Genomic DNA, 24,002 nt, shown 5'->3' with positions numbered 1-24,002 from the left:
GGTATTTGAAGAGGAGAGTGCTAACGGCTAGGCTTCGAACATGTTGGGTTTATGGTTCTGGGAGGACTTCAGGTGACAGTGTCTGGTTGGACCCTCAGGAGCTGAGTCAGTGCTGGAAATGGAGATTTGCCGTCATTCACCAGCAGGTGATAGTTGAAGCCATGAATGTCAGTGTTCTCTCATCGCCTGTGGGCATCTGTGTAGAAAGGGCAGCCAGGAGAGTAAGAAGGAGAGGCAGGAAGAAAGTCAGGGGCCACAGAAGCTGAGGGAGGAGAGAGCTTCAAGTAGGACCGTGGCTGGCACAGCTCCCAGGGCTGAGGTTAAGTGGGGAGGCTTTGCTCTCTAGGTGGCAACTAATGCCTTTGAGGAATGGCTTCAACGAGTGGTGGGTGCAGGAGGGGTAGAGTGGCAGGGAGGGGAAAGGCAGGCACAGCAGGTGCAGGCAGCTTTTTCAGATGGAACACATGTACACAAATATATATATTGATGCACACTTTAAAGAAACAACTATCCATTTTAAGAAGTGGAACATTACCAGTATTTTTGCAGTCTGCCCCTCCCCGCCCAGTGCCCTTCCATGGCTCACCTTCCTCCTTCCTCATCAGAGGTAACCACCATTCTGAAATTTATATTCATCATTTCCTTGTGTTTCTTTCTACTTATCCCTACATAGCAGGCTTGTTTTCCCTGATTTTGGTCTTTAATGGAATCATGTGGCATTCAGTCTTCTGGGACAAGTTTTTTTCACCCAACAGCATTTTTGAGATTCATGCATGTTGATGTATGTGCTGCAGTTCTCCCCCTCCACCCCCAACCCACTGGTACACAATATTCCCTTTATGAGTCTGCCATAATTTATTTATCCATTTTACTTTGGAGGGAAGGGAGAGTTGGGTTGTTTCCAGTTCGGGGCATTTACATGGAAGTAGTATATCTTGTGGTTTGTAGGTGCAAGAATTTATCCCTAGAGGTCATTTGACTCTTCAGAGAAACTGGAGAATAAAGATGATGGTTAGAGAGCTGTAGTGGGATAAAGAATTGTCTTTTAAAATGGGAGAGATTTGATTGAAGGCTCAGGGGAAGGAGCCAGAGAGAAAAGGAATTATTGAAGATGTGTGTGTGTGTGTGTGTGTGTGTGAGTGTGAGTGTGTGAGAGAGAGAGAGAGAAGATAACCGTGGGGTAAGGTTCCTAAGGGGTGGAAGGGGGAACGTGGAGTCCAACATCTATAAAGGCTCTGAACAGCTGGAGGGCAAGAGAGGAGTTTTCATAATGCCGTCTTTCTTGGTCACTTTTGGGTTGAAAGCTCTGTCATAAATATTCCCCACTTCCCTAGAATCTCTTTGTGTCTGACAGCTGCTCTCTTACAGAATGCCCCTGGCTGTGTTCTGTGAATGGCCTGTTGTAAACACTTTCCATTTCTCTCCTCCCTTGTAGTGTGAGCTGCTGATGGTCGATGGGGCCCAAGGGGAGGTGGGCTCTGTGCTCTTCTCCCTGTTCTGGTCTGTCCAAGGCAGCCTGCTGTCCTGGTGCTACCTGCAGCTGAAGAGCACAGACTCTGGAGCCAAAGATCTTGCCGCTGACCTTATTGAAAAATGTGAGTTTCAGTACAAAATCCATGAAAACAGATAGGTGTTTGGGTTTGACTCTGTGTGTGCTCTTTTCTTAGTACCTCACGTAGAACAGAGTGTGTGTTGTTTTCATTTCATTATTACAAATCAGATCTGTCTTCGGGTTGTTTTTTTCTTCTTAAAATGGAATTCTGTAGCATGTCTTTTTGCTCAGTTTCCTGTCTGAATGAAGTAGTATGCCTAAGTGTTTTTATTGTACGGTTGGGTCATTTCACGGCCTAAACATTGCCTCTGCGGTCATACAGCACTCTTAGATGATACTATATTCTTCAGTAGAGTCTGTCTTCCCTGTTTTAATCAAATTATCCAAAAAAGAAAGTCTTGAACTTTAAAAATCTAAGGTACATGTGAGCACTTCTGTGATCTTTGCTGGTACTGAAAATATTCATGTCCCATAAACCCACAGAAAATTATACAAATCCCAACGGGTTCTGAGAAGTTGTATGTAGAAAAAGCAGTTCCATCAAACTTGGTCTCAGCAGCCATGTCAAAAATGCTTACAGCATTGAGTCTTGGCTCTTCAAGTTTGGCCTGTCACATGGCGTACCTAGAGGCGGGCCCTTTGTAAACAAAGGGAGAGGCAGACCAGCAACTGGGTTGGTCAGCCATGTACCTTCACTTATAAAAGGGATATCTCCACCCCATGGAAAAGTAGCAAAGACAAAAAAAAAAAAATCACTCACTTTAAAAGTAAACTTTTACTGAGATTCGCAGTGCTTTTCCCTCCCAGAGGAAAACGTTTGTATGACACTGAAATGGTCTCATGGTCTTCTCTGATGGGGAATTCCCTCTACAGCTTCTGTGACCCTCTCCAGCTTTGTCCTTGATGATGACCAAGTAAGTGGTGTTTCTACCATATAAAATATTAATTATTTTCTTTATGTTTTGGCAGATGTGGGACAGTTTCTGGCATGCATGAGAGTGATTTTGGAATCCCTTTTGTCACAGTATAGCGGGAAAACTGTAGTAGAAAAATTATGTAATTCGGTGTTTTCAATGGCAGCTCGTCAACTGGTAAGACAGAGTGGCAGCCATTTGTAAGGGGTGGGAGGGGGCGACTCTGAGGTGGACGCTAAGTGCTTCGTTCATCTTCCTGTAGGTGATCTTTCTGCTGGACTTTTGCACGTTAGATATTTCACACTGCACGCTCTTGAGAGAGTTCAGTGCCCTGACAGAGCTGTTGAAGGAGCTCTGCAGTGACCCTGATGGAGGACTGAACAAGGTACCTCGAGTTGGCATTTGAACCTGCTTTGTATCCCCTCTTAGGAACGCTGTGACCACACGTAATGAGACATACCACTCAGTTACGGGTCTACACGAATAAGTTACCTCTAGAAGAGCCCCCTCTGTTTTATCAGTACTTTATCAGTGCCTATCAACTTTATCAGTGTTGGTTTTGACAGCAAGAATAAATGCCAGTCTGAGTTGATTTGGTATATGGTCAGCATTAGACAGGAGACACAGAGGAAGCTGTACATAGATTAATTTAATTGTTCTACAGCACATGAAATTATATCAAAACCATGTGAATGATTAACCAAATTGAAGTCCAGAAGAGAAAATCTGTGTTGAAAGGCAAATTAGAGGGTTGGGTATTTAAAAGCATTTTCTCCCTTACTCAGCCTTACAGGACAAAATGTTTTTTCACTGTCTTGTTTGAATCTCACAACTCTGTGGGAGTAGAAAGGGCGTATATTTTAAAGCCTATTTTAAAGACAAAAAAAGCAAAGACTGAAAAAGGGAGGGAGAAGACAAGGTGGGCTCGGGTTTGCCAGGGTCCCAAATAGGAGTGTAAGGTCTTTCATGCTAGTACTGGAACTTCATGCTGGTACTGGTTTGTAAGAAATAGTTCTTACAGATAGTCATAGTTAGAAAAATAAAAGCTAATCAGAGTTACTATAATGCAATAGAAACCCCGTGTCTTCTCTGCTGAATAAATGTATGTTGATCGATATGTATAGATGGGAACATCAGGTATATTTTTAGCCTGTGTGATGATTCGTGTAGGGATGTCAAAAGCTACTGTCTGGGGCACTGATGCACAGCAGTTTCCTGTGTGTGGCTGGATGTAGAGTGATGAAAACCCTTCTTTCTTAACTCGTTTGTCTACATAGCTGGATGTGGAGACTTGGCAACAGGAACGTCCTGTGGTGTTACATACGTGGACCAAGGAGTCTGCTCACAACTATGAAAATAACTGCCATGAGGTGTCTGTCTTTGTTAGCCCAGGGGCAACCTATTTTGAGGTAGAATTTGATGAGCGATGTGAAACTGAGAAAAGGTACAACTCACCTGTTCTTTTTCCCCAAGCAATAATGGATCAGAAATGAGAGACGGAAAGTGATAAAGATTATGCTTTCACAGGTATGATTATCTGGAATTTACCGACGCTAGAGGTGGGAAAACACGCTATGACACAAAAGTCGGCACTGATAAATGGCCCAAGGTGAGTGATGTTCCCAGAGAGCCATGCGATACTTGTTTCTGTGTCAATTCTTCTCCTTTTGTCAGCCTCAGGCGGTAATAGAGATATGGTCTTTGAAGGGAAGCACTTATATTACACTTTCGTAAAAGGAAGTGCTTATAGCAGAGTTCAATACCTGTTTTGTAAATAAAGTTTTTTGGGGATACAGCCGCGCCCATTTGTTTGTTTCATCTGTAGCTGCGTTGGCACTTTAGTGGTGGAGTTGAGTCATCGCAACAGAGGCTGTATGGCGCAGAAAGTCTAACGATTTACTCTCTGATTCTTCATAGGAACAGTTTGCCACCCCTGGTTTATATCACATTGTCAGAGTAAATGGGGAGTTGTAATCCTTAGCAAGAAAGGGCCAGTGAGTCCAGGAGGGCCCTGACCATGGTGATGAAAGCCAGGATCTCCCTCACAGTTAGGGCCGCATGGTCTCTGGGGCTGGGAAGTTAAGTCCTGCTTCACTGTTGACCTTCTCTCTGCTGTCAGCAGTCTTGGTTGGGAGCAGAGGAGCGGGCAGCATGCTCTCTGGCTGAGTAGGTGGTGGGCAGATGGGCATCTGAGGTTTAGAAAACCGACCAGCAGTTTTCAACTTTGCTTCTTCATAAGATGCAGTTGTGAATTTTCTGTTTCAGTCACTCCGTTATACATTTCTCCTTTAGTAGTTTTGGTGGGGGTGATAAGATATAATGGTGAGAATATAGACCAATTTTTTTTTTTTTTTTTTTTTTTGGGCCATGTGGCATGTGGGATCTTAGTTCCCTGACCAGGGACCAAACCCATGCCCCTTGCAGTGGAGGCGCGGGGTCTTAACCACTGGACCTCCAGGGACCAATTTTATATTTAGACCAATCTTATATTTAGATCTTTCTGAGTCGTGAAGAACATGCTTATTATTGAAATGCTACCTTCTCTAATCAGTTTGACCACATGACTTTTTTGTTTGTCTCTAGAAAGTGACCTTTAAGGCTGGTCCCCGGCTGCAGTTTCTCTTTCACTCTGACAGCAGCAACAATGAGTGGGGCTACAAATTCACCGTCACTGCCTATGGCCTGCCTGATGTCGCCGTGTCTTGGGGCTTGGATTTACAGCTCCTTGTTTCCCGGCTGATGGGACGCCTCGCTTCCCAGTGCATGGCACTCAAATCCGTGCATCGTAAGTCCACAGACCATCCCTTCCCTTCTTGCTAACAGCCACATTGAAGAGCAAGGTAGTACCCCTTTTGTGTAAGTTGTCTCCACATAGCAGTAGAGCAAAGGGGATTGATAAAATTCCCTTTCAGTTTCCTTTAAACTAAACCACAATAAGATGTCTGCTTGACTCAGACACTGGGGCACATTGCCAAGGAAGGACATGGTGGATTCCCTGTCTGTGGAGGACAAGTGGGGAGGGAGCTGAGTTTGGGCAGCATTGTCATCATTGTTTTGTGAGTCAATTTTGGTATACTCCAACAAGAAGGCAGAAATATGGAATAAATTAATTGTATATTCTCTAATTATCTGAATATTTGTGTGAATATGTATAAATATGTGAACATGGATTTAGCCTTAAAGTGATTTCTTCAACTTATTTGTTAAATTCATCCAAGGATGAGTGAAACAAGAAATAGAATGAAACTTGCTAGCGTATTTTATTTCTATATCATGTCTTGAGTTTTTCCTCACTTTAAAAGTAAAACATCATACAAAAATTGCGTAACGGAAAAAAGCCAAGGGGAAAAGCCATTTTTAATCCTGATACCCAGAGATAACTATTATTAACATTTTAATCTATTTCTATCTAGTCTTTTTTCTTTGTTTATTCATAAACACATACATGGTGGGTATTTAATTATTGCTGCTATTTTTTTACAAACTTAAGTTTATGAATTGTGAACATGTCCCCATAATGGAACGTTTCTAAATGGTCTCCTGTTATACCCTAGAGGTAGTTCCCATTCTGTTTTCAACTTACTACACGGGTTAAGTCATTTCAGAGGCACCTGTAACTGAAGCTGTCGTAGAGAATGGTAGCATTTCAGGACTGCCTGATGGCTTGGGTTCATTGGGGTATTTGTTTATGAAGTATCACAATTACATTCTGCTAAATGTGTGTGAATTCCCTCCAAGTCTTAATGCCCAAGTTTTTTTAAAAGCTTTTCTTCACCAGTTCAAAGATTCTCAGTATATTAAGGAAAAAATAGAACTCTCATCAGCCTTCTTTTTCTCTTTCCAGAGTTAGGAAGTAACATGGCAATACCTCAGGCAAAAATGGCATTAGTCCTAAACTCCCCCTTGTGGAAACCTGTGTTCAGGCACCAAATATGTCCAGAGTTGGGATTAGAAGCAAGCTGGCCCACTCACCCACCCCAGGATAATAAGGAGGTATTTGTTCTTCTCTTGTCTTTGTATTTGGAATGGGAAATGTTTACTAATATTTATTACTTTAAATTATAAACGTCTGTGTTTGTATCTTATCACCCCCACTGAGCTGTTAGCTCCTCGAGGGCAGAAACTATATCCCTTGTTCACTTGGGGTCCCCACTGTGCACCACAGGGGCCAGTGTAACGGGTCTTCAGAAGTATTGACTGACTGACTCTTCAGTGATATACAGTAGGTGCTCAGTAAATCTCTCTTGATGGAGTTATTAAACAAACAAGTCGAGTCTATTTCCGGTGCCCGCTGAGTCAAACTTCAGAATAAATGATTTATGCTGTACTTATTTGTTCTCCATGGAACAGTAACACATTATTTAGGCTTATAATAATTAAAAACGAAACAAGTTTGCCCACTGTCTCTTCTTCATCTCTCCGCCCTTCTCTCTCTGCTCTACTACTTTTCCTCCCTTCTTCCTGCCTCCCCCTACCCCAGTTCTTCAGTAGTTAATTGCTGAATCCAGGGGTTCTTGCTCAGCTTCTCTTCTCCTTTGCCTCTCTGCTCCTTCTCTTATTCCATGGCAGCCCACTGTCTTCTCTTAATCTCACCACTCCATCTACTCCCTTTATTGACCTCTCTTCTTCCTCCTTCTCTAAAGAGTAGGCTTCATTTGGGCTTTCTCCCCTTTCCTGCACCCCACCAAGACTTGATGCTGTCTCCTCTCTTCTGTTGTCATATCTGTGTGAAAAATACCTAAATGTCAGTTTCCAGCCCTGGTTCTTCTCTCAGGCTCCAGTCATGTATCCCCATCTTCCTGTCAGGTATTTCCATTTAAGTGTTCTGATGCCCTTTAACTCAGAGGTGTAAAACCAGGACGTCTCCCTGGACTTCTCGCTCCTGTTACTGTCATTATTGTTTCCCAGGCATTGAACCACTGCTCCCTGGCATCACCTTTATCCCCACCTTGTTCTCACCTTTCCTGTCCAGTCAGCTGCAAGCCCTGTGGCTTCTTCCTTGAGATGTTCACCACTGTCTGTCTCCTCTGTCTCCATCTTTATTCAGACCCTCATCTTGCACTTGCGTTGTTACATTGGTACCTACCAAGTTTTTTTTAATCACTGCATTATCTTGTCATTCCACTGCCAAGCACCATTAATGGCTCCCCGTTGCCCACAGGGTGAAGTCTAAACTCCTCAGTGTGACAGTCAAGGCTCTCTACAGTCTCCTTTCACCTTACCTATCTGACTCTAGTTCCCACCACTCCCCAGCTGAGACTTCAGGCCAGGTCAGTCTCCCCACTGACTCTTAACTTTTGCTCATGGTTGTGTTCCTCAGGGCCAAACCTGCGCAGTCTTCAGGGTCCAGTCCAAAGCCCGTCCCCTCCAGGAGGCTTTCCGTAGTTACTTTAACCTGCCAGGAGCTCCCCCCTGTGGATTCTCAGCACTGGGTGTCCCTTCTAGGCATTTGGCACTTGATAATCTTACGCTTTACAGTAGTGGTAGCTTTAATGCTTTTAATGTTTTATTTATGTTTACCTTTTTTTTTAACCCATGTATCTGTCTGATCTCCCCCAAGTAGATTGAAACTTCCTGAGAGTAAGCACCGTGTTTTATACTTCTGCTTTGGCCTAGTAGGTGTTCAGTAAACTTTATTTTTTGAATGAATGCATTAAACATGATGGTTTTTCTTGTTGTTGTTGTTCCCAGGTTAAGAACATCCCTGATGATCCCTGCCACCAATTTCTTCTTGACTTTGCACAGTCAGATCCTGCCCAGAACTTCTGTGGGCCATATTCAGAACTTTTCAAAGGATTCATACAGGCATGTAGAAAACAGGCCCCAAAGACAGATATAGTTGCTGGTTCCACTATTGATCAAGCTGTGAACGCCACCTTTGCTGCTCTGGTGTATCGCACTCCAGATTTATATGAGAAGCTGCAAAAATATGGTAACTTATATTACAGGGAATGTTTTTGATCTGAAGGCCAATTGCTAAGTTTTAAGAAAGCTTATCTTAAGTGAAAGTTGTAAAATATTTTGGAACATAAACATACTTCTACAACTATAGACTTCATCTTGTCAGTCCTACTTTGCCAGTCAAAAGATTTGTGACCAATTTATAATTAGCAGATTGCAGTATATAGCAAGTAGCCTTGAGTTTCCTAATTAGCAGGTAATTTGTAATCCAGAATTCTCATGGAAAACTGGCGAGAAGTTTAATGGAAAGAAACCTTAACTTGGGTTGTAGTCCCAGCTCACAAACTAGAAGTTGTGCAGCTTCAGGTTAATCAGATAACCTTTCTGCACCTGAGTATCCTTATCCATAAAGTTTAGATTAGCTCTAACATGCTAAGAAATTCCAATTTAAACCTGAGATGTTTAGGTAATTGAATGTGCTGATAACCAAGGAGGAAATGCAGGTATTAACTCCATCTTTAGACTTGCAGCTTCTTTGTAGCATCATCCCTGCTTGGTTTCCTTCGTTGATAGCCTGCTCCTTGCCATTTCTTTTCCTCATGTCCCCCAGGGATACCATCTCTGTGTATTTACTATAAGTGTAGACTGCAGCCTAACAGGACCCACGGAGAGGGAGGGTCTCTCCCTACGCATAATCTTTCAGGGGAAAAACATTTCAAACCCAACGTAAAGACAAGTTATGGGCTGTCCCAAGCACTTTGGCAGGATATGTGTTCTTTCCATGGTGCTGATGAAAGAAGCAGGAACAAATGCTTCCTTTCTTAGAGTAGGTAATTGCTTATTGCTCTAATTATTATTATTGTTGATATTATTAGCACTGCTACCTTTATTGCTTAGTCTTGTGTGTCCCACATTGCAGAGTTTATTTCCTGATGTCCAAATCATCTCAATTACTCCTTCAAATCTTAATATTTCCTTTAAGAAGCTGCTCAAGTAAATAAAACTGTACTGAAGCATGAGTGGTTTAAGTAAACAGCTGTCACATGGGAGAGTATATTTCTGCTGGGGATGAGGGGCCTGCTGACCTGTATGGTCTTGGAAAAAAAAATTCGGTACATGTTTCCATAATCAAATTGTAGTAAGACAACTGGACAGCTTTGTTACCTGTGGGAACTTTCAGTGGAAGGATAAAAGCCTTGTGAGTTAAAAGCTGAGAGATAGAACTCTCCCCCAGCTCTTTTTCAAATCATGTTCAGCTATCACATACCTATTTGCAGTTAAGAAACACACAATCAAATGTAGGAACTAGAAATATTCTACCGAATACAAGTTGTTTCTAGAATACCTACCACTGTTGCTTTGAAAGAGGTAAAGTTGGTTCCCAGTTCTTTCTGTCCCTGCCTCTAAGGGGCTATTCATGGGTTCTTCAAGACTGAACTACTTTGAGAGTGGTCCTTGTCTAGCTAATTTGCTCATCTTTGTCTAAAAATTTGTCACCCTTTTGGGTTAGAAATGTACGGGAGGAGTTTTTCAACTAGACTCTAAGCTGCTTGAGGGCAGGAACCATGTTTTTTTTTTTCAGCATAGTGTTTCCCAGTGCCTGGTATAGAGCCTGGCACATTCTAGGTATTCAGAAAATACATTGCATTTACATTGGCTCAACAGAGAGTGTCACTGTGTTCTAGTAGTTTATCCTTTGGTTTTTAGATGAAAAGGGACAGGCCTCATGGGTCTTTCTTTAAAAAAAAAAAAAAGAAAAAAGAACTTTTTTGTTATTTTTCTAATTATAAAAATAATACCTATTCATGTAGAAACTTACAAAGTACAGAAGAGCTTAAAGTAATTATCAACTATAATCTCACCACTTCAAGAACATTTTTCTGTTATCATTTTTCTATATATCTACTTGGCCTTTTATTTAGGTATATTTATATGTGTACGTATGTATATATACACACCATGTTTTTACTATGTATACTCTTTTTAAATAAGACAATTTTGTACATACTGTTTCATTATCAGCCTTTTTTACTTAATATATACCATGAACTTTTTTCCATGTTTTTTTTTTTAACATCTTTATTGGGGTATAATTGCTTTACATTGTTGTGTTAGTTGCTGCTGTATAACAAAGTGAATCAGCTATACGTATACATATATCCCCATATCCCCTCCCTCTTGCGTCTCCCTCCCACCCTCCCTAGCCCACCCCTCTAGGTGGTCACAAAGCACCAAGCTGATCTCCCTGTGCTATGCGGCTGCTTCCCACTAGCTATCTATTTTATATTTGGTAGTGTATATATGTCCATGCCACTCTCTCACTTCGTCTCAGCTTACCCTTCCCCCTCCTCACGTCCTCAAGTCCATTCTCTACGTCTGCATCTTTATTCCTGTCCTGCCCCTGGGTTCTTCGGAACCATTTTTTTTTTTTTTAGATTCCATATATATGTGTTAGCATATGATATTTGTTTTTCTCTTTCTGACTTACTGCACTCTGTATGACAGTCTCTAGGTCCATCCACCTCACTACAAATAACTCAATTTCGTTTCATTTTATGGCTGAGTAATATTCCATTGTATATATGTGCCACATCTTCTTTATCCATTCATCTGTTGATGGACACTTAGGTTGCTTCCATATCCTGGCTATTGTAAATAGAGCTGCAATGAACATTTTGGTACATGACTCTTCTTAAATTATGGTTTTCTCAGGGTATATGCCCAGTAGTGGGATTGCTGGGTCATATGGTAGTTCTATTTTTAGTTTTTTAAGGAACCTCCATACTGTTCTCCATAGTGGCTGTATCAATTTACATTCCCACCAACACTGCATGAGGGTTCCCTTTTCTCCACACCCTCTCCAGCATTTATTGTTTGTAGATTTTCCATGTCAATAATTATTTTTTACTCACTTTTAATAATTTTTATTTTGCTTTTAATTTTTTTATATTTTACTTTTATATTTTTACTGTTAATATTTTACTTTAACAGTATATCCATTTCAGATGCGGTTTGTTTGAAAAAAGTTAGTTTGAAGTAACACAGAGAACCCATTACAGGTGTTTGTGGTTTAATTGATAGTTTTTTCCCCCCAGTCCTCTCTTAGGAACCCCCATGTGCAAGTGTCAGGGGAAGAGTTTTCCTTTGCGGAGATTGGGAGGTGACTTTGGGCTTCATGTTGCAGTAGTGAATTGTGTTAACTGAATGTAACCTCTCCTTTCCCCAGTAAACAGTGGGGGCAAGACAGCCCTGAGTGAGGAGTTCGCACAGGTGTATTCCTTGGCAGATGGGATTCGAATATGGATGGTAAGGTTTTCCTTTGCATGTGATTTTTATGCATTTTGAGTTTTCCCACCATGATATCATTGAATTAAGGTAAGTAGCTCTCTTCTCAAGAATTTAACTTTAGGAATGTTTTTCAAAACTAAAGTTCAGTGATGTGAATGGATAAAAAATAATTTAGAACCCTTGAAATCATAATTTGGTGAATGTTGAGATTGTCAGAGTAAACAGGGCTCAATTGAGCCCCCGCTTACCTCCTTCTGTAACCCAAAGGCTGCTCGGTGGAACCTAACCTTTTAGACTAGGGGGAAGAGCATTGTGTTAGATGACAGTTTTAGGCAGAGGAGAGCACTCTTGCAAAGGAGAGGGCTTTCTGCATTTTAGAAAAGTAGTTCTGCAGCATTGTTCATGACAGCAATAAACTGGAAGAACAAAATGTCCCATTTATAGAACAGACAAAAAGATTATATATTATATTACTGTATAATGCTGTATTACAGTGAAAGTGAATGAAGTAGAGCTGCCTGTATCAGCATGGGTGGTGCTCACAAATGTGATGATGAGCAAAAAATAGCAAGTTGTAGAAGAATGCGTAGGTATGATATTCCTCGTATAAAGCTTAAACATAAACTAGATCTGTTATGTACATAAATATGTAGTAAAATTATACAAATGCATGGAAATGATAACAAATTCAGGAGAATTGTTTTTATTTCTTAGGTGTGGAGATGAGTATATATTAGTATTATTTATATATATATTTACAACCACCTTAAATATTGTATAGTAATTGAGAAAGCAGTCTTAAAATAAATGAGTAGAGGCTGGTAATAAGAGTGAAAGCAAGAGACTAGTTGTGGTAATTAGATGAGGATGGCTTCTGCTACTTGGGAGATAAGATAATTAGACTGTGTGATTGATCTGAGTGGTGAACAGGCAAATGGAATTTAGGACTGTTTCCGTGTTCCTGGTTTGGGTGACTTGGTGGGTGGGTAGAAGCGTTGACCAGAATAGGAAGAATGGTCTTGGATCTGGGAGTGGGGTGCTAAGTTCAGTTTGAGACCTGTTATGTATGAGGACATCTAGGTTATTTAAGACACCTAGCTGGAGAATTTAGTAAATGTGAAAGAATATAAATGTCAAGGCAGAGATAAGGATAACTTCAAATCATTGGTAATAGTTTTTTTTTTAATGTATGAGTTTATCCAGGAACAGACAGCCTTGGACAAAATCCACAATGATTAGAACATAGTTGGTGCTCAATGTAGACAAGATAGATAGATGGAGACCCAAATGAACAGGGACTCTCAAAAGAAACTAAAAGGTATCATCATCAGAATGGCGGCGGGTGGATCAGAAGACTGTGTTGACAAAGGAACCAAGACAGTAATAGCAATTTAAGAAAGTGTCCGATAAAGTCAGTGGCCACACACAGTTCAAGTAAAAAGGATTTGGCAATTGTGACAAAGCACATTGTAGATTATGCTTCTGGCTTAGCATATGACAGACTGCCGATGATTGGACAAGATACCAGCCTTCTCTCTAAGACCTTGGTCTACATACATCACACATGGTCTTCTCTCTGGGCTGTCAGCACCATGGCCCAAACTGTGACCATTTCCTGTGCTGGTACTAGAAGCACCATTCTCTGCCTGGCAGTCTCAGCATCACTTAGAGGTGTCCCCTCCTTCGGAGGAGAATAGAGATCAACTTGTGGTTCAACCTCTGCTGCAAACCGGGTGTGTGATTTCTGGCCACACCACGCGGCTTGCAGGATCTTAGTTCCCCGACCAGGGATTGAACCCATGCCCCTTTCAGTGGAAGCATGGAGTCCTAACCACTGTACCGCCAGGGAAGTCCTGAGACCTCACTTCTTTATCTGTACTAGGTCAGCTTTAGGTAAGGGCCCCTCCAACTCCAGGGTTCTAGAATTTTTTAAAGAATAGGGTCATGGTTACAAATCCCTCCCAAATAACACATAGTTGAAAAGGAGGTGGTCTTGCAGATAGACCTTTAGGCAGCTTCAAATCCTGAATTATTTCTAGGACAAACAAAAACAGCTCAGTCCTGTGCACAGGACTGTAAAGTTCTCCAGGATCTCAACACTGTGTGCTTTTGAAGTAGTTTGCTGTGGCTGCCCTTGCTGCCCTGTCTGGACAGCGTAATTATGTGGCTCAAATCCTTCCCCAGTTAGAGATGAAGCAGAAGTCCCTGATGAGCCTGGGGAATGAGGCAGAAGAACAACGCGGGCCAGAAGCTGCTGAGGTGAACCCCGAGAGCCTGGGTGAGTGCCATCTCCAGCTGTCATCACTGGGCCTTCTGTTTCCATTTTGTAGAAAACCAGTGACCCACCTTCTAGATAAGTTTAGTTGAAGCTGTGTTGGCCTAGGGAAGGTAACACAGGCACTAAATGTATTTTCCAAGGATGTTCACAAATAGAGAAGTGCCAGTTGTTAATTGTTTATTAACATGATCCAGACGGAGCATCTTTCTAATTACTTTCCTTAGGAGGCACGAAGTGCTTTTTGAGCTACATCTTGTTATGTTTTTAAAGTGTATTCACACTAAATATTTAATGAAATTAAAGAATTACTGTTAACTTTTAAAATTTCATGGTTATGTTATTATTTAAAAGTTTTTTTTAGTGAAATATACTGGAGATTTTACAGATGAAATAATGTGATGCCTGGGATCTGCATGGAAGTAATCCAGGGAGTGGGGAGTGGGAGTGGGTGAAAAAAAGACTGGCCTTGGACTGATGGCTGTTAAATCTGCACAAGGGGAAGGGTCCTTATACTATTCTCTCTCTATGTATATTTGAAAACGTCCACAATAAAACTTTAAGTGTGCTGATGGTAGTGCTAGGGAGATTTTGATGTATATAATGAGAGAAAATTTGATTCTGTCCTGTCAGTAGATGTGTATATCACTGTGTTAATGGAGGTATTTCTTGTCCTAAACTGTAGAGTTTAAGTAGGTTATTTTCAATGCAAAAGTAGGTAACGAGTTTAATTTCGACTTTTTTTCATTATCTTTCTTGCATTTTGCATTTAGCGAAAGAGTGTATTCAGAAGAGTCTTCTACTACTGAAATTTTTGCCCATGGGTGTAAGTTCAAAAGAAGGCTGTGACAAGTTGGTGGCTGTAGATGACACAGATCATCTGCGGCCACTGGACAAGCGCCAGAGGACAAGCTCTGTGGTGGAAGAACATTTCCAAGCCTCCACATCTCCCACCAAAGCAGCGCCCCCTGCTGTGGAAGATAGGAGTCCTGGCTTGGATGTCCAGCCCACGCTGCCGCCCAGCAGTGGTGCTCCTGCCACGGAAGTGTCCTCTGCCACAGCCGAAGAGCCCTCATCACCTTCCACTCCCACCCGGCGGCCTCCCTTCACCCGGGGGCGGCTCCGGCTGCTCTCCTTCCGCTCAGTAGAGGAGGCCAGACCGTTGCCCACAGTGAAAGAGAAGTACCCTGTGCTGAAGGATGCCATGGACTTCATTAAAGATCAGTCACTCTCCCACGAGAGGTGAGCGCCTTCTCTTTTCAAGCAGCAGGTACCCAGTCTTGTCAAAGACTTGAAGTTCATGTTAAAAACAAGCAGATAGGGCTTCCCTGGTGGCGCAGTGGTTGAGAGTCCGCCTGCCGATGCAGGGGACATGGGTTCGTGCCCCGGTCCGGGAAGATCCCACATGCCGTGGAGCGGCTGGGCCCGTGAGCCATGGCTGCTGAGCCTGCGCATCTGGAGCCTGTGCTCTGCAACGGGAGAGGCCACAACAGTGAGAGGCCCACGTAGCGCAAAAAAAAAAAACCAACAAAAAAAATGAGCAAATAATACTTGGAGGACAGATCAAGATTTGTCTTAGAATGTTCAAGAAAAGTTTTGATTTTGTTTTTCTTTTAAAGAAGTATTTTTTTCACTTGAGATTTGTACATTATGCTATATATACATTATATCAATAATGTACCATTTGGATAAGAAAAGAAACATTTCTCTTCCTAGCTGCCAAAATAAATTTGTCTTATTTTAACGCTGGGAGAAATTTAGGATTTGATATTTTTGGCAAAATTACTTGTCAGTGGGCCTATACCTCTGGAAGTATTGCGTATTTTAATTTCCTTTCCTAAGTTTGTCCCTGGTTTACCACAGAGACAGAGTTCCTTTTTAATCAATTAATTGTTCAACGTGAGTTGTTGGGCTTCTGGACAGTGAACTGATTTGTAGTGCTGCTGAGTAATGACTAAACGTAGCAAACAGTTCTTGCTATCCTTCCTGAATGATACCTCACAATAGTGTTTCCTTTTTATTAATACGGCATCAGAACTTGGGTAGGGGTCTGTTTTCTTTCTGCCCCAGCTCGAGAGTTTTCTGGGTGTTCCTGACTTGAGTTCTGTCTCCAGTGTTGTAAAGGTTCTTTCCTTGAGGAAGGCCCAAGCCCGGAGCATCCTCGAGGTCCTGAGGATCATTCAGTGTTGTACAGAGTCCCTTGGGCAGCCTCACTGCTTCCACCCACCTTTCATACTTTTCCTGTTGGAGCTTCTGACCTGCCAGAAAGAGTTTACCAAGTAAGTCCAAAGTACGAGGAAGACAAGCCGTGGGGTCGTTTTAAAGAAATCCTGATTGTCTTCTCTAAGTAACAGCTCTATCATTTCCATGTAGGATACAAATTCATGTTTTTGAACAATTCATTCTCTCATTCTAAGGAAAAATGGGTTCTATCCTTTCAGTAAGTAAATACCAGAACATGTTTATTCCTCTTGATGAGTTTATCAGCTTTATTTTACCAATGAGGGTTGTATTGCCTGTGCACCCGTACTCATCATTTGGCTCCTGGAAGCTGGGGGCCACATTTAATGCTCATTTACTATAACAACATAAATCTAGGTACCTCACAAGGTTGTTTCAGCAGCCACTTGGTAAACACTTCCCGAGTGTTGTCTCTACCAGCCACTGTTCTAGGTGTTGTATATAGCAGTGGGCAAGGCAGACAAGATCCTTGTTCTAGTGGAGCTTGTATTCTGTTTAGGAGAGACAGACAAAACAAAACAAACACAAACAAACGAAAAATATGATCTATAACCTGGCTATGTGGTGATTTCATACAGAGTGACCTAATTTGTGTAGTTGGGTTAGGCAGGCTGAGGAGGACATGGAACCAAGGCATGACTTGACCAGCTGAGATCCAGGGGAAGAGCACTAAAGGCAGAAGGACCACCACACAGACCCTAGGGTGGGGGATTAGCCCAAGGAGCAGAAAGAAAGCCAGTGTGCCTGAGCAAGAGAAATAGGAGGAGGTGAGGTCAGAAAATTAGGGCCCATATTACGTAAAGCTTTGTAGGATATGGTTTAAGGTGTTTGGATTTTACCCAGAGTTGCAGATGGGAAGTCCCTGGAGAAATTTAAGCCCAAGGGGAACACACTGTGATATATCTTTATGAAAGATACTTCTGGCTACTACATGAAAAAGAGTGGAAGGAAGAAAAGCAGTGGAGAGACTGCTGCAGTAGCCCAGGCAAGAGGTGGAGGTGGTTTGGACCAGGAGATAGTACTGGAGAAGGAGAGAAAAGGGTGAGATTCAAGATACACCGTGGAGGTGGAGTCGTAAGGACTTGTTGATGGATTAGACGTAGAGGGTGAATGAAAAGAGTCATGGGGAAAGAAACCTCTAGGATTTTGGCTTGAGCAGCTGGGTGGATGGTGATACATTTTACTGAGGGGAAGAGTATGGAAGGAACAGATTGGGGTGATAATCAGAAGTTTTGTTTTGGCCATGTTAAGTTTGAACTGCTTCTTTCATACCCAAGTAGATATGAGAAAATAGAGATAAGAGTCTAAACATCTCAGAAGAAACCAGGAGTAGGGATAGAATTTGGATGTTGTCAGTATATAGATGGTATGTAAAGCCGTGAGACCAGATGAGAGCTTCTAGAAAGAGTGCAGAGAGATGGACAAGAGGGGGCTCTGGACTGAGCATTAGGGGCACTTCTTTATTTAGATGAAGCCAAGCAGAGGAAGAGGAGTCATGAGGAGACCAGGGAGTGACCACCAAGAGCAAAAACCAGGGGATGGTGGTGCCGTCGAAGCCGACAGAGGAATGTATCTCCAAAGATAGGAATGGGGCTTCCCTGGTGGTGCAGTGGCTAAGAGTCCACCTGCCAATGCAGGGGACACGGGTTCAATCCCTGGTCCGGGCAGATCCCACATGCTGTGGAGCAACTAAGCCTGTGCACCACAACTACTGCACCCGCGCGCCACAACGATTGAGCCTGCACACCACAACTACTGAAGGCCATGCACCTAGAGCCCGTGCTCTGCAACAGGGAAGCCACTGCAATGAGAAGCCCGCGCACTGCAACGAAGAGTAGCCCTCTCGCCGCAACTAGATAAAGCCGGTGCACAGCAACGAAGACCCAACACAGTCAAAAGAAAACAAATAGATAGGAATGGTCCATTGTGTCATATGCTGATGTGAGAGGTTGAGAGAGATAAGAACACACTAGATTTGACAGCAGTCTTACTGGAGCCATGAGGCCACAAGCTCTGTTGGACTGGGTTGAGAAGAGAATGGGGGTGATGAAATGGAGAGGGAGACTAGACAATTATTTCAGGAAATTTGGCCTTAAAGGGGAGCAGGGGATTAGGATAGTAATTGCAGGGGATGTAGCATCAGCTGAGGGTTTTGAAGAGATAGCAGAGTATACTGTACACTGACGGGAGTGGGTCAGTAGTGAGGAAAACTCGATGCAGGAAGGAGGGCTTAATTGCAGTAGCAGTGGTTAAGTATAGTGGTCGGCCTTTGAGAGCCAGGGAGACTATCTCCCTGGCAGCAGGAGGAAACACACTGGGGTAGAGATGCAAGTTGCTTGGTAGGTTTGGTGGTGCGAAGATGGGGGAGTTCCTGTGGGATCATTTCTGTTTTCAAAATATAAAATTTGAGGGTAGGTATCAGCTCTAAATGATGGCTTAGGAGGAGGCAGTGGAAGTTTAAGAAGAAGCAGGAGGTTTGAAACAGTAGTGAAAATTGAGACAGCCGGTCTGATTGCCTGACAGTTTGGAGAGATTATTTGAGAATTATGGTTGTGAACGTAAAGTACTACTAGTCAGCTTGGTTGTGTGGTGTTTCCTCCAGCAACAATTAGCTATTTTGATGTTGGCATATAATTTCTCAGGCAAGTATGTGGAGGGAGAAGGCAGCAAATGACTTGGTGATTGCTAAGGTATGATTATGGTGACGGACCATGGAATTAAAGCTGAGTACAGGGCAAAGAGAAAGCCTGGCGGCAGTGGTGGATAGTCAACGTGAGGGAGCATCATGGCTTGGGGCTCCCTGGGATTGGTGGGAGTCGCAGTGTAGGTGAGCAGGGTGAGAGGTCAGTCAGAGCAGGATGCTCTGAAGTCAGGATTTCAGAGGTAACGCCGTTACTGTGGTGACAAGGTCAAGGAAATGACCATCAGACGGGGACGGCAAAGGGGCTGGAGGAGAAGATCGCTGGAGGTGAAGAGGGCAGAGGATCCAGAGACGGCAGAACTGGGGCATCATTCCCATGGGTGTTGGAGTCTCCAAGGTGACAAGGATCAAGGTCGGAAAGACACTGAGCTTGGCACGGAAGTCGTCACTGAAGGGAGGCAGAGGGGTGGGCGTGACTGTGTGGAGAGGATTAACTTTGGTAATTTGTGAGGAATACTTAACATGGTACCAGGCGCTCAGGTAGTGGTGGGAAGGGTGGTTTTTATAATAACAAAGAAAGGTTAATAATTGTCATCTCTATACTCCTGGTGGGCAACCTTCTTGATCCAAGCAGATGAGTCACTTGCTGTTTTGTCTGTTACTTTCTGAAGTTATGTTTTTATTAAGTTTCTGTGCCACTTCGTTAGCAATTAAGTGATTAATGTTCTGGCAATTAAGTGACTGGTAATTTCTTCTGTTTCTAGTTATTTTGGACACCTGGAGGGCTGTGGTGCAGATCTACACAAAGAAATTCGAGACACTTACTATCAGTTTGTTCTGTTTTTGGTCAAAGCAGTTAAAGGGTTTAGTAACGTAAACGACAGGTACGGGATAATTTTATGATTTCTAGAGAAAAAAATTATTTCTGTTTTTTCTGATTTTTTAAAGAAATACATGTCCACTGTTAAAAATACAGAAAAGCACAAAGAGTAAAATAAAAATAACCCCTAATCTTACCGTCTAGAGCTAATTGCTAATGTTAACTTATCAGTATATTTTCTCCCAGCCTTTTTTCTATATGGTGTGTACAGTTTTTTAAAGTGGATGGGTTTTGGTTCATCTGAAAATTTGTAACCTGTTATTTTCAATTTTAAAAACTTGAATAGACACTTTGCTGTACACCTGAAACTAACACAACATTGTAAATCAGTTATATCCCAATAAAAATTAAAAACAAACAAAACTTGAATAGAAAGCCATTCCCCAGTCTCCTCCATAGTAAGTGGTTTAGACATAAACCTTAAATCAAATGGTTCTTCTCTACATCTGAGCTGTATAACCTAGGCTAATTGGGCCTGGCCCTGACCTTGCTGTTTATCAGAGGTGAGTTTTACTACTCAGTCCTTTACCGTAAAGTGTCCCCTGTGGTAGTCCTAGCAGGGTGGAGACCTTTCTCTTTATGCTTTCAGAACTCTTTTGCTTAATCTGTTGCTTGAAGAAGGTTTATATGGAGTCTGAGAAATTGGAAAAGAGATTATAAGGAACCCAAAACAGCAGTCTGGCGTTCCCTTCTGTTTTCCCCTGACAAGCACACCAGGGCTCTGATTCACATTGTTTCTGTTGTCTCTGTGGATGATGGGCAGCTTTAGTAACTTGCACCTTCGTGGCCTCTTCAGGTCCTTGCTGCCTGCCTTGTCCTGTGTCCAGACGGCCCTGCTTCATCTTTTGGATATGGGCTGGGAACCCAGTGATCTCACCTTCTTTGTTGACATTCAGTTACCAGATCTCCTCATGAAAATGTCACAAGAAAATATAAGTGTCCATGACAGTGTGATCAGGTAAGGACACAGTCCTGCACTCTGCAGTTCCTACAGTAGCTAATCAAGTACAGGGATCGTAGCACATTCAGAGCTCGGGCCTGGAGCTAGACTTTCTGGGGAGTATCCTGGCTTTGGCACATACTAGCTGGATGACCTCGGGCAACTTTTTAAACTCCTTTGTGCCTCAGTTTCCTCATCTTTAGAGCTGGAGGTAATAACAGTACCTACCTCAGGATTGCTGCGAAGAATGAATGAGTTCCGTTTCTCAGTGTTTAGCAGGTATCTGGTGCATGGTGCTGTATATAAAGTGGTGGTGGTGGTATTGTGAACTCAGCATGAGTTTCTCCTCATTTTTGGAGATCCTCATATAGCTTGTTGAATTGGAGAATCTTTTTCTGTTGTTGTTGGTGTGTGTGTGATTTTTAGCCACTATAACCTCTTGCACATTACAAGGACTTAAGGTATGAGGGGAAAAAATAGTATGCAAAGTTTTCTTTTTTTTTTCTTTGCACTTCTCATTCCACTTACCCATTAATCACTCATGTCTGTAGAAAAGAAAGAAGAGAAAGGGGGGAGAAGAGCAAGAGGAGATAATTAGGAGGAAATCAGTGAATGAATCAACATCAATTTTCACTCTCTCAGAAGAGATATCCTGGGCAAAGGACATAGAATTTAAGTGGTCTCCTTGTTTACAAACCGCAGTCATTGCCCTGCTGTCAGAGGGAACTCTTGGTGGAGGGCTGGGGCACAGCAAGGAGGAGGAATGGGTGGGGCACCAGCTTTCTGGCTCTTCAGCCATCAGTCTGCTTCTTGTTTCAAGCTTCGCCTACTCCTCCGTGACCCAGTCCTTGGGAGTAGGGACCGCACCTTCCTCAGCGCTCCCCATAGCACCTGGAGCAGGCTCAGTCTGAGTAGGCCTGAAGTCAGTTTGTTGGAACAAGTGAAGGAACAAATGTGTATTTGTTGGTTGGTAGATGTTTTGCATTTGCTGTCGAGCAAATAGTTGTGTATTTAAAATTCCGGTTGCTGAAACAAACTGTAAACTGAAATTATGGAAATCTGTAATTTTGCACCTAAAAGGAGTCCCTGAGATTATCTATTAGAAATGAGGAAACTGAGGACCAGGGCTGAGTGCTGTGTCCAGGTCTTACAGAAGCCAGCGGGAGAGCTGAGGCCCCAGGGTCTCCTGACTCCCTTCTCATGCTGCTACCGCTAGGGTGTGCTGAGCATGTCCAAATTGGACTTTTTTTTTTGCTTTATTTGGCTCCAGTGCCTGGCACATAGTAGGTTCACCACAAATGGTTGTTGAGTGGGATTATGCCATGTAGGTACAACCTTTCAAGCTCTAATTCCTCACCCATTGTAGTCTACTCTGGAAGGGGCTTCTCCCTTTTTATTGGTATATATCTATCAAACATCTGGCAAATCCTGGGGCTTTGAAAACCGAATTGACCTCTTCCCTTCAGAAGTTTAAAAGTGCCTCGTGTATTAGACCCATAGGACACAGAGTCTGCTAACAAGCGCTTTCCTTGATTATTGGGAGAGGCATGCTTTTCTCTCTTTATGTCCTTCTTTCAGCCAATGGAGTGAAGAAGATGAGCTTGCTGATGCCAAGCAGAATTCAGAATGGATGGATGAGTGTCAGGATGGCATGTTTGAGGCCTGGTATGAAAAAATAGCCCAGGAAGATCCAGAGAAGCAGAGGAAAGTAAGACCTCTCAACTAGAGTAACCTGAAGTGACTTGCTAGGAGTTTGGAGAGGAGAGTCTGTGCGGGGGAGTGCCAGCAGGCTGTCCCCTGAGAGGGCTCCAGGTGGCAGTCAGTACCTTAGTGAGTGGCCATCACCCAGCCTAGTCTTTAACCTGAGGGGCCCTGAATCCTGACTTGACCACAGTCAGGTGGTGGTTCCCTCCCGTAGAACTAGATTCACAGGAAATAGGCTCGTGGGGCTGAAGTAAAATATTAGGTGCCAGTTTATTAATTTATAGTGAGAAATAGAATTGCTGGAGGCCCTGGATTCTGGTGTCTGTGGTACATTCTTTTCCTGTAGGCAAGCAACTTGGGAAGTCATGTTTCAATCAGAAGGTTGCCTGGTGAGCGTGGAAGCAGCCATGTGTGCCCAGAATCAGAGTTACATGATTCATATGTGTAGAGGCATCAGGCTCCCATAGCCTGCCATGTCCATCTCCACATTAGGGGTTTATCTGTCACCACCACATTATGCCAGGCATCTGCTGCTTCAGATGCATTCATTTTCTTAGTTTGTGTGCCTACTATGTGCCAGTTACTTTGCTCATTTGGCATCTCTGTGGTGCTTGGATGGAGCACACCAACTTGGCCTTTGCGATTTTTCTCTCTTGTATGTTAATACCTTACTGGGAGCCATTCTAAGGTGGCTTGGCATATTTGCTATGCTGTACTACCGTATGGTGACTTAGTGGTTTATGTCCCTTATTTCTAGGCCGTAAAGATAAAGCATACTGTAGCCTCCAGGGACTTCGCAGTAAAACAGTTTGTTTTGCTCATGAAATGGTGCCCTTACTCTTTCCCCAGAAAGTTTTTCTTCTTAAGTGCCAGCAAACAGTGCTTCTTGTGCAGTGTTTCCTGTATCTGTGAACACTACCCTTGTCCAGCCAAGTACCCAAGCCAGAAATCTGGATGTTGTTCTTGACCCTTCCCTTTCGCGGGCCCCTGTAACCAGTCAGCCCCCAAGGTTCCTCACCTCTGTCTTCTACTACCTCTCAGCTCTCCCACCTTCCACCATCTCACTTTTGGCCCAGTCCAGCCCTTATCACCTGTTGGGGGGGTGCTTTAACAGCTGCTGTCAGGGTCAGTCTCCCTGTCTCCAGTCTTGCCCTCTCTGATCCGTTCTCACTCAGTAACCAGAGGAGCTTTCAGAATGCTCAGTTACTCTTCTGTTTAAAATGTCTCTGACTCCTTAGACTAGCATCCCAGGCACTTGTGGTTTAACCTTTCTAACTTTATCTGGTTACCCCCCCTCCACACTGTATTCTACATACGGAATTATTGCCAAGTTCATGAGCCCTTGCCTTGACCCTTTTGTGCCTCCTGTAGAACTTGCTATTGCTTTTATCGGGCGTGCCCACCACCCTTACCCCCACCCAGCTAATGCCTGTTTGCCCCTCAGGCCTCACCTGAAGAATTAGCACCTTTGAAAAACCTCCACGTGCCCTGTAAGCCTCCTGAAATTTCTATCCAAGCCCCTGTCATACTGTATGCTGTCATCTGTTTGCTTCAGGGAATTCCCAAGTAGACACTAAGCTCCTACATCCCCTAATCCTAGCACCTAGTACAGTGCCTGGAATATTTTAAGTACATACTGAAGGGTGGATTGATTACTGAATAGTGC

General features: G+C 43.0%; 1 protein-coding gene across 4 annotated transcripts in view; it reads left to right on the top strand.

The window, feature by feature from the left end:
- The window catches only part of ZZEF1 (zinc finger ZZ-type and EF-hand domain containing 1), a 113,431-nt gene that overhangs the window by 53,117 nt on the left and 36,312 nt on the right, over nucleotides 1–24,002 (top strand). For all 4 annotated transcript variants that reach the window (XM_030861721.2, XM_060290362.1, XM_030861716.2 and 1 more), the window contains exons 19-33: nucleotides 1,436–1,595; nucleotides 2,522–2,643; nucleotides 2,729–2,851; nucleotides 3,744–3,910; nucleotides 3,994–4,075; nucleotides 5,050–5,251; nucleotides 6,311–6,459; nucleotides 8,158–8,398; nucleotides 11,594–11,673; nucleotides 13,840–13,933; nucleotides 14,704–15,172; nucleotides 16,045–16,209; nucleotides 19,577–19,696; nucleotides 20,489–20,650; nucleotides 22,211–22,340. In XM_030861721.2, coding sequence (XP_030717581.2) covers nucleotides 1,436–1,595; nucleotides 2,522–2,643; nucleotides 2,729–2,851; nucleotides 3,744–3,910; nucleotides 3,994–4,075; nucleotides 5,050–5,251; nucleotides 6,311–6,459; nucleotides 8,158–8,398; nucleotides 11,594–11,673; nucleotides 13,840–13,933; nucleotides 14,704–15,172; nucleotides 16,045–16,209; nucleotides 19,577–19,696; nucleotides 20,489–20,650; nucleotides 22,211–22,340 — 2,466 coding nt within the window. The remainder of the gene's footprint in view (nucleotides 1–1,435; nucleotides 1,596–2,521; nucleotides 2,644–2,728; nucleotides 2,852–3,743; nucleotides 3,911–3,993; nucleotides 4,076–5,049; nucleotides 5,252–6,310; nucleotides 6,460–8,157; nucleotides 8,399–11,593; nucleotides 11,674–13,839; nucleotides 13,934–14,703; nucleotides 15,173–16,044; nucleotides 16,210–19,576; nucleotides 19,697–20,488; nucleotides 20,651–22,210; nucleotides 22,341–24,002) is intronic.

Source organism: Globicephala melas, chromosome 20, assembly GCF_963455315.2.
Source record: "Globicephala melas chromosome 20, mGloMel1.2, whole genome shotgun sequence".
Lineage (NCBI taxonomy): Eukaryota > Metazoa > Chordata > Mammalia > Artiodactyla > Delphinidae > Globicephala > Globicephala melas.
The sequence above is the reverse complement of the archived record's forward strand: the minus strand, read 5'-3'. Positions and strand labels throughout refer to the sequence as shown.